A 15,182-nucleotide genomic window follows, 5' to 3' on the forward strand; every position below is an offset into this window, starting at 1 on the left:
AGGCTTTCAGCAGAGTTTTAAAGCAGCTATTCAGGAAAAGAGCTGTGAATTATCTGCATACCTTGTTAGGTAATCAGCTATTTTGGGGTTCTTTAACAAATCAACCAAAAGGTCGACTGAGTATTTTCTCGTCAGAGTACCTTCACCGTTCACGATGATGTTGAGCACAAGCTGGAGCGTTTGATGGATGTTCTTTGCATCAAAGAGCTACGAGGAAATCCCAGAGAGTAGAGACAGGATATTATGTGAATCAGCATGAATGTTGTTTGTTGTTCAACAGATAAAAACAAGAAGAGAAAATAGAAACAAAGTAAAAAAGGAACAATTGTTTCTGCCGTTAAGAAAAAAAAATTGAGTCATGGCAGAGACCTGCAGAAGTCTTGAGTCTCATTTGATGACATTTTGTCAGATTGCCTTGTAATAAAAAAAAAACAAAACTGTTTTTTGAGCAAAAGTTCTCCAGGTTTTTTTGGAGTTCTTTCAAAGTTTTCTTATTTTTGGACGTTAGCTGCTTTTTCACTCTTTTTCAGTCCAGTCTGTGCATCTGAACATTTACAGAAAGATTTCTTTGTTTCGTCTTTAGACACTTTGTTAAACGCAGATCCCAGCAGAGTTCACCTACCTTCTCTCCAACCTTCTCAGGTTTTGTGGATATTATACATGGTTATGCTGAGGATATGTCGGCTACTTTCCACTGGAAATGCCTTTTGGTTAAACTGTCAGCGAGGAATTTGCACTGTTACATTTTTATATAACTTTAATGCAAAAAAAACAGCTGCTTGTTTAAGTGAAAATACACTGATGGGGTTTTTTTCTATTCATGAACAGGAGTGTGATCAGTTTAATAAAAGAAAAAATAACCATAACCAAGATATGAGGGGAAATCTTGGACAAATACAAGCAGACTGGAGCAGCCAGCGTTCAAAACACCGACGTTCAAGGTAACAGAAGGTTCCCGAGCCACATCCACCCAGCTGGTTTCTGTGTTTCTTGTGTATTTGTGTACACTGTGACTTCATGGCTGTCTTGGGCTCCAGCTCTTGTTTTGGTGTCTCATTAATTTGATTTAATGTCCTGCTTAGTGATAACATCACTCTTGGCCTCCCTGCACTGGCTTCCAATTGAATTTAGGATTCATTTTCAAGTTCTTTTATTGGTTTTTAAATCTTTAAATGGTCTGGCACCTGCTGAAGCCCTATGTCCCCACTCGTTCGCTCCGGTCAGCTGAGCAGCTGTTGCTCTCAGTCCCCAAATCACGGCTGAAACTGAGAGGAGACCGAGCGTTCTCTATCGTGGCTCCTAAGCTTTGGAATAATCTTCCTCTTCACATTAGGCAATCGACATCAGTGCTGGTTTTTAAATCCAGATTGAAAAAGCATTTTTATTCACTGGCTTTTGACTCAGTGGTTGACTGACTTGTATTTTATTGTTTTTCGCTATGTTTATTATTGTATCGTATTTATTATTCTTATGGTATCTATTATGTTTCTATTGTTCAGCAGTTTGGTCAGCCTTGTGTGTTTTTAAAGTGCTATATAAATAAACAATGATGATGATGATGAACATAGTAACGTGTGTTGGGTTGCTCTGTCTTCAGACTCACTGTCAGACTGATTAGACAGTGAGTCTGAAGGTGAGAGTCCTCACTGCCCACGCCTGTCTTTGGGTCTGACCAACACCGTTTCCTGTGTGTCATTCCCCCCTCGCCTTCCCCCCATCCGTCCTGTCTGCACTGACCTCTCCAATAAAGACAAAAGGCCTCATTTTCTGAAACTCTTCCTATCCCATCACCTTGCGAAGAATCACTTCACCATGTTGATTAATAAGGACGGTGGGAATGGTTTGAAGTCTCGTCACAGAAAATGTGCCAAAGGCAAAGAATCTGAGCTTGAAATAAAATGAAATGAAAGATCAGCCCCACACAGGGGTTAAATTCAGATGGAAACTCTTATCACACAAAGAGAACAAGCGAATAAATATATCTGAGTGTGGCCCCTCGACTGTCACAGTGTAGCTGACATTTGATCTTATCATGTGTTAAAGCTATTTTAATTACTGAAGAGAACCAGTGTCAAACTCAGCCCAAGTATGGTTGTACGTTAATCCTTAAAGCAACAACGTTTTTAAAGTTGCAGCGTCATTTTTACACCACACCTAAAATCCCACTAATCGTCCGGGCTCTTCACCCTCTGACCACACGCTGGGGTATCTAACACCACATGACCCAAATGGAAACTATGTCAGCTGAAAGAAACCCATCGAAATGTGCAACACTTAAAACTTTGCCTGATTGGAGCATGGCTTCAAATACAGCCCTGAAAACAGACAGGCGGTCGTTGGCATTTCGTTACAAAGTTTCCTTGTTCAAAACTTCTGCTTCATTATAACAACCGAGTGACTGGGATCTACGAGCTGAGCTTGTGTAAGATGTCTGACACTGGAAGCTCAGGTGAGCGGCCATGAAACATGTTTAAAGAACGGCAGCTGTTTTATCATAATTCTGTGGAGAGCTTCATCCTAATGAGGGCTCATGTCCTGAGCAGGGATGCAGAGGAGGAGGAGGAAGGTGCTGGACACATCAGTGGCTTATGTGCGTGGAGAGGAGAACCTGGCCGGCTGGAGGCCCAGAGGAGATAGCCTCATCCTAGAGCACCAGTGGGAGCTGGAGAAGATGGAGCAGCTGCAGGAGGTGGGGCCTTAAAAGATTCATAAAGAAATAAATCTGTTTAATATCATTGAGGGAAAAATGACTTTTCAGCTCAAAGACCAAAGTGCTATTCTAAAAAGTTTTTTCTTAGAGTACAGACTTTACATGACTAACCTCCCCTCTTCTCCCCACCTCACATTCGCCCCCATCTTTCGTCCAGGTGGAAAAGACCCGTCACCTTCTGGGAGAGGCGGCTCCCGTGGGAACAGCTCCCACCACCAAGTCCCTGAGTGAGTCTCTGTCCCCCAGCGTGAGCTCCGGCACTCTGTCCACATCCACCTCCGTCTCCTCGCAGATCTCCAGCACCACCTTTGAAAGCGTGAGAAGGAGCTGGCCACCAAGGTGAGAAAAACGTGGGCTTAGTGGGCGTTCTTGTTGCTGCCTTCTTCCTTCTCTGCTCGGAGCTGATCGGTCTTGTTCCTGTTGTGTTGTAGTGCCTGCGCCTTCTGACACACACCTTCAATACTGAATACAAGCAGCTGGTGAACAGCATCAGTGACTGCAAGGTGAGAAATAATACAAAGAAATAAAAAAATAGCCTTTCTGTGTCACATCAGGGAGTTCCTATATTGACGTCTACCTCATCCTGCTGTTGTTTCACTTCAGCTTTCTCTCATCTCACCGATCGGACGTGATCCATCCGTGACGAGCTTCAGCAGTGCCACCCTCACCCCTTCCTCTACCTGCCCCTCTCTCTCGGACTCGCGCTGTGGCTCCATGGGCCAGAAGTAAACATATTTTTAGGAACATTGACCTCGATCTGCAAACGGTTATTGACAGGTTATCTATTTGATTCTAACTTGGTGTGATTTGTGTTAAAGGACCCCTGAGAACAGCTCACGTGCCTCCAGTCCCTCCTGCTCAGACTGTGAAAACTTCCCGATGGTTCCCACTCTGGAGACCTCCTACCTTGCGCGGGCTGCAAAGAACGAGTTCCTGAACTTGGTGCCTGATATTGAAGAAATGCGACCAGGGTGAGTAATGCCATATTAACCCAAATACTGTCACTATGACATGTGTCTCACAGACCAAATGTAAGTCGACACTCATGTTCTCTAGTTCAAGCAGAAATGATGTGGATCGATTCAAATTCCTGAGCCTGGATGATTTCAGCTGGAAACAAACCAACTCTGCTTCTTCCTCAGATAATTCAATTCAATTCAATTTTATTTATATAGCGCCAAATCACAACAAAAGTCACCTCAAGGCGCTTCATAGATACAGAGAAAAACCCAACAATCATATGACCCCTTATGAGCAAGCACTTTGGCGACAGTGGGAAGTAAAAACTCCCTTTTAACAGGAAGAAACCTCCAGCAGAACCAGGCTCAGGGAGGGGCGGGGCCATCTTCTGCGACCAGTTGGGGTGAGAGAAGGAAAACAGGAGAAAGACATGCTGTGGAAGAGAGACAGAGGTTAATAACAGATATGATTCAATGCAGAGAGGTCTATTAATGCATAGTGAGTGAGAAAGGTGACTGGAAAGGAAAAACTCAATGCATCATGGGAATCCCCGGCAACTATGCAAGTTGTAAACAGTTGTAGGATTAAAGATTATTGAATGTACAGAATGATTATTTACACAGAGCTATACAGTAGTGCAGTTAAGATAAGTGAGGGTGTAGATAGTTTCTACAGAGGCTATATAAAGTGCTAGTGGTTGTGAGTGGTGGTTCACTCCATGTTATTATTGTGTGTTTGAGGGTACAGTTGTCCATTGTGGGGGTGTGTATGTTCAGTGCATGAGTTTAACGTGGGTCAGATGTCAGGAGGCAGAGTTCAGGAGTCTGACAGCTGTGGGGAAGTAGCTGTTCCGGTACCTGGTGGTCTTAGTCCGGAGGCTCCTGTGGCGCCTCCCAGAGGGCAGGAGGGTGAAGAGTCCATGTGATGGGTGACTGGGGTCTTTGATGATTTTCCCAGCCCTTTTCAGACACCGCTTCCTGTAGATGTCCTTTATGGCAGGAAGTGGTGCTCCGGCGATGCGCTGGGCAGTTTTCACGACCCTCTGCAACGCCTTCCGGTCCGAGGCAGAGCAGTTCCCGTACCAGACTGTTATACAGTTGGTCAGGATGCTCTCGATGGTGCAGCGATAGAAGTTCACCAGGATGTCTGAGGACAGGTGGTTCTTCCTCAGAGTCCTCAAGAAGAAGAGGCGCTGGTGAGCCTTCTTGACCAGCTTGGAGCAGTTGGTCGTCCAGGTGAGATCCTCGGAGATGTGGACTCCCAGGAACTTGAAGCTGCTCACACGCTCCACAGCCGTCCCCTTAATGTGGATGGGTGGATGTGGGTCAGCATTCCTCCTGTAGTCCACGATGAGCTCCTTGGTCTTCTCGGTGTTAAGCAGCAGGTTGTTTGTGTCGCACCACTCAGCCAGACGATCCACCTCCTCCCTGTAGGCGGCCTCATCGTTGTCACTGATGAGGCCAATCACCGTGGTGTCATCTGCAAACTTAATGATGGTGTTGGAACCATCAGCAGGTCTGCAGTCGTGGGTGAAGAGGGAGTAGAGGAAAGGGCTCATCACACAGCCTTGTGGTACACCGGTGTTCATTGTGATGGTAGATGAGCAGCGGTTATCCAGCCGGACATGTTGGGGGCGGTTGGTCAGGAAGTCCAGTAACCATTTGCAGATGAGGGAACTGATGCCCAGGTCTGTCAGTTTCCTGATGAGTTGTGAGGGGTGGATTGTATTGAATGCTGAACTGAAGTCTATAAACAGCATTCTGGCGTAGGTGTTGTTGTTGTCCAGGTGTGAGAGGACAGAGTGCAGTGCGATGGAGACTGCATCCTCTGTGCTCCTGTTCTGGCGGTATGCAAATTGGTGGGGGTCCAGGGTGGGGGGGAGACAGGATTTGAAGTGTGCTAGGACCAGCTGCTCTAAGCACTTAGCTATTTACAGTTCATAACAAGAGACAAGGCACCATTTCTCTCCTTTGTGTTCCAGTCATCACAGCAGATTAAACTTTTAAAATATTTGCAAATAGTATAAAGAAATATATAAAGAAGTAAAACAATAATTTATTAATACTTAGAAATACTAAAACTTACATTTGTCAGCAAAAACTGCTGCCATCTGAACCGAAACGTTACAAACCAGCTTACCCACAATCTGTGTATTTTTCTATGCTGGCTACTTAAATTGGCATCCAACAAGCTATTTGCTTTAATCTTTTATTAGACAAAGGCTGACTGGTTAGTTCAAGCTTCAACTGCATCCAAAGGACTGAAAATGTTTTAACACAGTGACTGAACTTGATTGAAGTCTCCGTAGTTTGTTGAATCTGTTTCGAGTGACTTATTTTCACAATTCCAGGAATTTTTAAAAGGCACCAAAAAGCATTACAACGCTGAGCTCGAGTCTGTGGACTTCAAAGGAAATGCAGAGGAGGCCAGGGTCCACATCAACAGCTGGGTGGAGAAGCAGACACAAGGTAAGCATAATGTAACTTTAAATGATCTCCACTGTAAATCCTTGGGGATCAGTTGTGTTGTGTTCAGTTGAGACATTATTACCGGATTGTCCACCGTCCACATTATTTTCTGTTTCCAGTTCTTCCAGTCTAATTTCTATTCAGTATTAAGCAGCACTATCTCTGGGTTTTACTGTTTGGTTTCATGCTATTAATAAAACCATCACAGCAGTATGTTGCTGTAAATAGCAGGCCAATTCTTCTATTCTTATTATATTATGTGATGGGTACTTCTACTTTGATCACTTGTGTCTTTAACATATTTTTATTTTTCAGGCCCATTTAGGATTGGCTGCTATTGATTCTATATCTTTATATTATCTTAAGTGCAGCAGGAAATTCATTCATTGTTTTTATAAAAGCGCGATACAAATACAGGCCATTTATAAATCTACCATCTATAATAATAGGATACAAGGACTTTCTATGAGGGTTATAGGACTGTGGTGCCACCTGCTGGAAATGAGACAATCTTAATCCCATTATTTTTGTAGGAGCCATTTTTGGGTTGATACCTCATGTTGCCGCTAGAGGTAACCTTTTTAAGTTTTTTCTTTTTTTTTTAAACTTTATTTAACAAACAATGAGTATACAACATACGAACAGATGAAGTATACAAAACAACAGAACATGAACACAAAAAGCCAAGAGTAAAAGAAAAAGGTAACAATTATAAGAATTCACATACATGTATTGTTTTGAGAGCCTTTGTGTTGGTGGAGTCTGATATTGATTGTATGTACATTTCCACATCCTTAAAATAATGACAGAAATATGGTGTTTTGTTAGTAAACTTACATTTATGGATAAAAAATGTAGCTAAAAGTATGAACAAATTCATCATAAAAAACATTTCTCATACTTCTTGGGGAACTTAAACAAACAGAATAAAACATTTTCCCATCGTAAAGAAAACTCCCTTAAAATATGGACAATAACAAACCTGCTAAATTCCTTCCAGAATCTCTGTGAAAAAGAACAGTACCAAAAAAGATGCGTCACAGTTTCTGGATGATCCCCACAGAAAGTACAATTAGTATTTATGTCCCTTTTACATTTGACCATGTAGTGACTGGCTGGATAACATTTATGTAGAATTTTAAATGAGACTTCTTTCACCTTATTTACAATCAAATATTTATGGGGGACCATCCAGACTGTCTTCCACTTGATATCTGGAACATATCGGTTCCAATAAGATGTTATATATGGGAGAGAGACGATATCTTCTTGGAATAACTACGTATTCTCTTATTGCTGTTACCAAGTTCCTGTGAAAAGCAGATTTTTCCTATTGGTGACTCAGCTGGATCAGGGAGAGTGACTGAGGCAGATATTGAGCTGTCAGTGTTTTTATATAACATTAAAGTCCCTGAGGGTGTGGCACCAAGCACCACTGAGGATTCCACCTTTTTAAGTTCCTGTATGGTAGGTTTATGTAAGGTATTTAAGGTGGACGCACGTAATCAGCGTCAGGTGTGTTGTTAATCATAAGAAGGCAAAACGTTTGTGACCGCTGCGCTTTTATCTTAAAATGTTTGGAACAAAGACCAAAAAGGACAAGATAAGTACTGCTGGAGTTATTGGACTGTTTAATTAATTCATGCATACCAGAAGCATCGCGTCACCCCCGCTAACAACCACCTCAGTGGCTTCAAGCCTACGCTTGAATTTTTGTTTTTTGTTCCCTGTTATACTGATCATAAAGCTTTTTCCCCTTTTTTTAAAATAAAGACCATCTTGCTGTTGCCCTGTTTTCTGATTTTATAGCTGAAGATGTTGTACAGTAACTAGTGCATCTTTGGTAATAGTTAATAGTTTTCATAAATTCTTTTTACCAGATAAAATCAAGGACTTGCTAAGCCAGGATGCAGTGGGTAGCCTGACGAAGCTGGTTCTCGTGAATGCCATTTACTTCAAGGGCAGCTGGAACACGCAGTTTAAGGAGGAGAAGACTGCTGATGTGCATTTTCGACTGAACAAGGTAACAGTGCAGAAAGGCAGCATAGGATGGTGCAGTTATACTTTGATCTGTCATACTACAAACGAGCTGTGGACTTTGCTGAATGAGAACATAAAGCCTGGAGCTCTGAGGGGATAAAATCGTGCTTTTAGGACGATCACTTTCCAACTTTATGCAGTTATGCAATGCAGTTTATTATTCATGTAATATCCAATAAGTTCTCAAATAAATCTCAAACAACAGCACATCACAAACTTCGGCTAACAAGAACAAGTTGTGTTGTGACGTGTGCTCTACATCCAAATCCACTCAATGGCTGGAATAAAACCATGACAGAACTTTTTGAGATCATTTTGAGACTAAACACAAAAAACATTTCTCTTGTCTCCCCTATTTTTCAGAACGACACTAAGCCGGTGAAGATGATGCAGCAGAAAAGTAAATTTCCTTTTGCGACCATTCCTGAGGCCAACTGCAAGGTAACATCCATCACTTTCAGCTTATTACAGGATTTCACCAGCATGATCTAAAACTTGTCTTTTACAAATATCAGCCTAAATTTCTAGATTAGGAAGTCAGATCATCTTTGATGGAGTAATAAATAAAAACAATGTTTCTGGACAGATTCTTGAGATGCCGTATAAAGGAAATGACCTCAGCATGCTCATATTCCTGCCTAATGACATAGAAGATGATACCACAGGCTTGGAAAAGGTAAGATGCACTTACCAGTACTTTAATGTCCAGTTTCAATCAGACAAGCTAGTGACACTGTATCCACACAGCTGGAGAAGGAGCTGACCTATCAGAACTTTGTGGACTGGACTCGCCCAGACATGATGAGCCCCAACGAGGTTGATGTCAAGCTCCCTCGATTTAAGATGGAGGAGAAGTATGACTTGGAGAAAATCCTGACCAACATGGGAATGGAGAACGCTTTTGACATCTACAAGAGAGACTTCTCTGGTGAGAAATATTGCACCAATGAGACACACTGAATCAATTATACAGTTATATTGAGAGCACAAAAACTGCAAAACATCATCTGGTAAAGAAAAAAACACAACTGATTTCTGGGCTCTTCATCTACTAGGAATGTCTCCAGCAAATGACCTGATAGTGTCCAAAGTTGTCCACAAGGCTTTGGTGGATGTAAATGAAGAAGGAGCTGAGGCTGCTGCTGCCACTGGGGTTGACATGGAAGTCCGCTCTATAACGATTCCCGCTGAGTTTGTTGCCGACCATCCCTTCATCTTCTTCATCCGACATAAACCCACCAAGAGCATTCTCTTTGTGGGCCGGTACTGCTCACCCGAGTAAACACGAGCTGACATTGACATGAATTAAACATAAAACATTATATACAGTATAAGATTTTGTAAGGTAAACCTAGTTCATACAAATGAAGTAAAGAAAAGTTATTAAAACAAAACGTGCCTTGCTGTTTATTCTTTCAGTGTCCCACAGTAGCACATTTCCTGCTAGGAAAATGTCAGAAGTCACGTCATTTCTGTAAATTGGGAAGTAACTGTAATACATCAAGTCACCTCTGTCTCTTGTTACCAGGACTTTTTAAAATGAATGGTACAACATGGAAAGAGGCCCTACACAAGAGTTTAGCTTTGAGCTCAATATGCGATGATCCTTTCAGCCATGACATCTCTGACATGGGAAACCAGGGAATTTGATTAGAAAATGGTGAAGGATTTTCTTTTCAGTTAGAAACTGGATTTGTGTAACATGGTGGTGAAAAGCCCCCAAAGAAAGCAGCATATGATCAGTCGCTATATTGCATTTAATACAAACGTCCTTCGTGTATCCTTTGAATACAGAACAGATCATTTCTGATATCTATGAGTAAACCCAACGAGCACGTGTCCCAAAAGACCCCACAGTGTTTTTATCTGGCTTTTCCCTGACAGTTAGTGGACACTGACAGATGTGTGCTGAATATGAAAGGAAACAAAAGAACTAAAGAAGGTTTGCAGTGTTAAAAACAAGAACTACATGAAGGTTGTTTCATCCTGCTGTAACTTATGACAGAAGCATCTTTTGTTTGTTTTTTCATTTATTTACACAAAGACAGATGTTGAAATAACAGGAGTAACAGTTTAATTCAATTGAAATCGGTCCAATCGTCTATAATGAAATTATTGTTTTTCATTAGTTGGCAAAAGATGGGGGTTGTTGACGGCAATTCAGTGAATGCACTTTCTTTTTCTTCAGGAATAAAACACAGAGTAAGAGCACATGTTAGCACTGTGTACAACTGTGAGGGAAGCAGTTCAAAAACACGAGACAAGCTGTAAAACTGAATGAAATCAGGCACCATTAATGGATCATTACAATAATTCCTGCAGACATCTGCAAACAAATGACAGATACTTGCAGATCAGTGAACCAAAGCAACAGAGCAAACTTAGTTTGGAGTGGAGGTGTTAGGTGGAGGAGCAGGAGTGACATACTCATACATCTGTACACCGTTCCTACACAGATGAAGGGAGACAGATATGAGATAACAGGAAGAAGTTATGAATATAGAGATGTTCAGCAGCTGTGTTCACTCCAGTGTTTGTGTGTTTTACGTACAGTACTCCAACAGGACGCAGGTTCTGGAGCACACAAAACACACAACAGGTGACGAGACAAGCTGCAATACTATCATCTATCCACTAGGTGGAAGAATTGATCAGTAGAAAGAGGAGATGTGCTCAAAACGACATTCATACATAGATTTATTCTTCTTAGTTAGTCTTAAGAATTAGGATTCACTGACAGTGAAGAAGTTTACTGGTCAGCAAAGTTATTTAAGGGTCAAATACAAGAAAGGTGACAGCAGATTGATTTTACATTCAAACAAAACAGTTTTTCCTTCAGTTGGCCTGAAGCATGCAAAAGTTTTAAGCACTTTTATCAATTAAACTCTAATGACACCTGCCACTACCTCTGGTTGTCTCAGCGGTCCCTGGTTATCTGTCCCTGGCTCTCTGTACAAGTAAGCTGGCCTCATAATGATGGGAGTAACAGCGAGTGGAACTTGCTGCTGAGATACAGGAAGACAAGATCCCGGGAAGGTGTTGTTAACAAACCACCCAGTCTCTGCTGCTGGCTGAGGGGGGAAAGGTGTTCCAGTGGGCAAAGGAGGAGGAGGTGGAGGGTTGGGTGTTTGCCCAAACATCACATCGTCAAGCCTGCAAGGAACATCATGTTCCAGATCTTCCCTGTTGTCCATTTTCGTGATGTTTTTGTCTGAACTCATCCAGAAGAATTTCGAACCGATTCTGTCTGGGATCCTGTGGCACAAAAGGAGGGTTTGATCCTCTTAGACTGGGACTGACATCTTATATAATACAGAACTATACAAAGGACGAGTACTATGAGGGAACAAAGTGACTTATCAGTGAAAAAACTGGTAAGTCACACTTGAAAATATGACATTTATTTTACAAAGAAGTTTAAAAAGGACATTTAAAGTGCTGCATTTGCAAACTAATTGAAACAAAACTGAAAACTATGAAAAATCAACAGTAATTAATACCCCAAACTATGAATTCTGTTAGCTCAAGACTTCACTGCATTTATATTGTAATTGTTCGAATGTGACACAATCAGAGTTTAAAACATAATGCACTGTTACACATGCAGTTACCCACTTCTGCATAATATAGTGAACGGATTTCAGTTGTTCTTTACTTTTAGTTCAGCTTCAGCTCAGCCAGTTACAGCATTAAAGTACTGACCTCTGAACTGTGCTGCAGTGGGATACGGTGTAGATTCAATACTTGCAGATTCAAGTTTTACAGGCGCTCCTGTGATAAACTAGTACAATATGATGAATTGTTAGAGATGAAAGCATCCCAAAATTCGATTCATCTGTACCAATCCACAGAAAGGTTCATGTTTGTCTCTGTTTTGAGCTTGTGGGTTGAATGTATTTAATATTTCTGATACAATTTGCAATAAAATCCTTCAGTTATTGAAGAAAACAACTGTCAGTTGTTGTGTCGCTGCTCTTTTATAAAGTCCTACAGTTGCTATACACATCAAACACACAATGATACTTCATTAATCAACCCTTACAACAAATATCATCTAAAGAAAAAGTAGTTCAATTGGATTATGACTCAAACCACGGAGCACATAAAGTGGCAGCTATTTTACACATACAGCCTGCTACAGCTTTCAATAAAAAGAGTAAACATGCTTGTTTAGAAGTGTTTCACAAGAGCCCTACAGTACCCTATTAACATTTTCTAATATTGTATTTTATCCAGTTGTTTGAACTGACAGGACTCACTGCCTTCTTAGAGCTTTAGCTTGATCATGTTTTTGTGTTTTTTGCATCTTGTATCTTGTAAATTATTCTTTTTTTTTTTTTTTTATTGATATTTTTCTGTGTTTGTCAGGTTTCCTGTATTATTATTTTCAAAGTCCCCCCTTGTTCTTTGTCAGAGTGTCTGCTCATCTAGCCTCATGTCTCTCAGGTTGCATGTTCTCTGTTCCCAGTGTTTCCCAGTTTAACATTTCTGTTGTAGTTTCTTATTGCATCTTGGACACTATGGGGCTGTATAAAATGTGTCAGTGTCCAATTACAGTTAAGTGTATGAATATGTATGTGTGTTAGCCCTGCGACAGACTGGCGACCTGTGCAGGGTGTACCCCACCTCTTGCCCTATGACAGCTGGGATAGGCTCCAGCACGACCCTGAAAAGGATAAGCGGAAGCAAATGGATGGATGGATGATTATAATAAAGTACTTCTAACTGAGAGTTTTTGATTGAGAGCAGAATATGTCCATGCATGCCTTCTAATCTGCCAAATACTTTAATTACTAAAATTACCACAGAGGTGAAATGTGTGCCCCCAATCCTCCATATTTAACCTCAAATTTGAGACTTTTGTTATGTGGATTGTTTTTTCATATCTCAAAGGAAAGCAGGTCAGCACAGAATGTCTGCTCAAACATATTTATATCCAACTAGCATTGGTATGCGTTCACATATTCACACAGAAATACAGAAGATATTTGCAGGAGAAACTACAGATGCACTTCTGACACAGTGCATGCACGTGACAGCTAATTTAATGTTTTAAAAAAAAAAAAAACTAAAGCAAACAGAAAACATTTAAAGCAATCGCAGAGCATCACTGTCATCACTGTTGCTCTGAAGTGTTTGAAGTGGAATGTTTACTTCCTGTTTAGCTCAGGTTTGGTCTCCATCACTGCCCGAGTCATACCAAAAACTCAGATTTGTTTTGCATGTGCAACATCCCCCCCCACCCCAAACCCACGTTTCTTCCTTCCCTTCCCTTTCACAGTAAAAGTCCTGGAAACTAAACTTCTGGACTCTTAGATCAGGAGAGACAACTCCTGTAAAATAGCAACTAAATAAAAACCAAACCAATAAGGTCGATTCTGGAATTTAGAGAAAATCCTGTTTTTGGTTTGACTACTGATGCAACAGAACAGTTTATTTTCTTTCTTCTTATTAAATTATTCTTTAGATATACAAATACATATACAAAACGAAAAAGGAGAATCATTTTTTCTTGTCAAATACACACGTTAGCGTCGTCTATGAAGCTGAATCCAACAAGTGTGAATGATATTGCATTGTCGAAAATGTAATTCTTCATTAAATTAAGAAAGTTTCAATTAATCAATTAATTAAAGAATTAATCATGAGATAAAAATGATCATCTGAATAAATCTATTTTGTTCACTTTTGCTTTTCTTTTGTCCTTTGCTACAAATCAAATGCAGCCCAGATGTTTAGATCAATAAGATCTATCTGGAGGAAGTTGGTGGCAAGTTCTTTCTGCAGGTGAACCTGTGGAACGGTTATTAACAGCTGTATCAGCACAAAACTGAGGCGACTGCTGATCATCAGCTTCATACAAGCCAGCAAGCCACGCCGGTCTGCTGCCTCCTGAGCTTCTTCCTTCTCCATCTACACCTGCATAGGAAGCTCAAGGCCAGGCTATTGAGGACCCAAATGGGAAATCTCCATTAAAAAGATCATCTCTTAAAAAGTTCAGTGTCAGTCATTTTTGTATCTGGGTAAAGTTGAGTCACAAATCTTAAAAATGGTTCAAGCTTCGCTCAGGTTAGAAGGAGCTGATTTCTACGTCCAGTGCCAGTTAAAATCAAAAACTCAAAGATCACATGACAAGAGCAGCGTTCTATGCCAGTTGTTTTGCTGAAAGGTCAAGTTCAGCAAAATAAAGGAAAAACAAAAAAAAGCTCCCTAGGGTGTTGGCCGTGAGTGCATGCAGATCAAAAACCAACACAAACAGCGGCCAAAAAGCTACCCGGGGTGCATCTGAGCCATCTTTTTATAGGGTCAGTGACCCCTCCTACTGCTGGTGGGTATTTTTACATTCCTTGCTTTTTCCCTGTTCCATATTAAAATTAAACTAATAAGTATTTTCTTAAGTCTACAAATGTCAATATTAACCCCAACTACTGATAGAATATGGTTGTCTATACTTTTCCCCAGTCATTTGTCAATTTGCACTTTGTTCTTCTTAAATCTCCGACTCTTGTGCAAAATTCGTTTATTTCAAGGGTTAGAGATGGGTGATTAACCGCTTGCTGGCAGGAGAGAGTCTCCTATCGGTGCAGCTTAGCGGGGCCAAGTTTATTTAACCTTTTGTTTGGACTAGTTACCATTGGCCATAATACAATAAAGGATCCTAATCACTACATTTCAGACAGCATGGATCACATGTGCTCATTCAACAAGTGAAACAAACTTCATTAATATGCTTGTGAATAATATTTGACCTAAAGATGTGAGTCACAAAGAACAAAAAATGCTGGGTCAGGAGACCCAGGATCCTGACAGGAAGAGGGCCATGTGACACATCAAACTTATTAGTAATGTCACAAGAAAAACAATGGTGTGCTCGGTTTCAACGTAACTTTATTCTTTCATGAGTTATTTACAAGTTTCTCTTTGTTCACAGCCATTGACATGTCAAAGAAGTTAACATGTGAGGAACGGATCGAAATATGTTGATATCTGGTGAACGCAGCAAC

General features: G+C 40.9%; 1 protein-coding gene across 1 annotated transcript; it reads left to right on the forward strand.

Annotated features, from left to right (window-relative positions):
• Positions 1 to 2,427: 2,427 nt before the first annotated feature.
• LOC112432475 (leukocyte elastase inhibitor) lies at positions 2,428 to 9,572 on the forward strand. Its single transcript, XM_076885368.1, has 12 exons — positions 2,428 to 2,449; positions 2,544 to 2,611; positions 2,868 to 3,026; positions 3,314 to 3,435; positions 3,529 to 3,681; positions 3,735 to 3,741; positions 6,021 to 6,138; positions 8,019 to 8,161; positions 8,542 to 8,619; positions 8,765 to 8,854; positions 8,926 to 9,106; positions 9,234 to 9,572. The coding sequence occupies exons 1-12, from the start codon at positions 2,428 to 2,430 to the stop codon at positions 9,458 to 9,460; spliced, it is 1,368 nt and encodes a 455-aa protein (XP_076741483.1). The 3' UTR covers positions 9,461 to 9,572.
• The last annotated feature ends 5,610 nt before the right edge of the window (positions 9,573 to 15,182 follow it).

Source organism: Maylandia zebra, linkage group LG6 (genome assembly GCF_041146795.1).
Source record: "Maylandia zebra isolate NMK-2024a linkage group LG6, Mzebra_GT3a, whole genome shotgun sequence".
Lineage (NCBI taxonomy): Eukaryota > Metazoa > Chordata > Actinopteri > Cichliformes > Cichlidae > Maylandia > Maylandia zebra.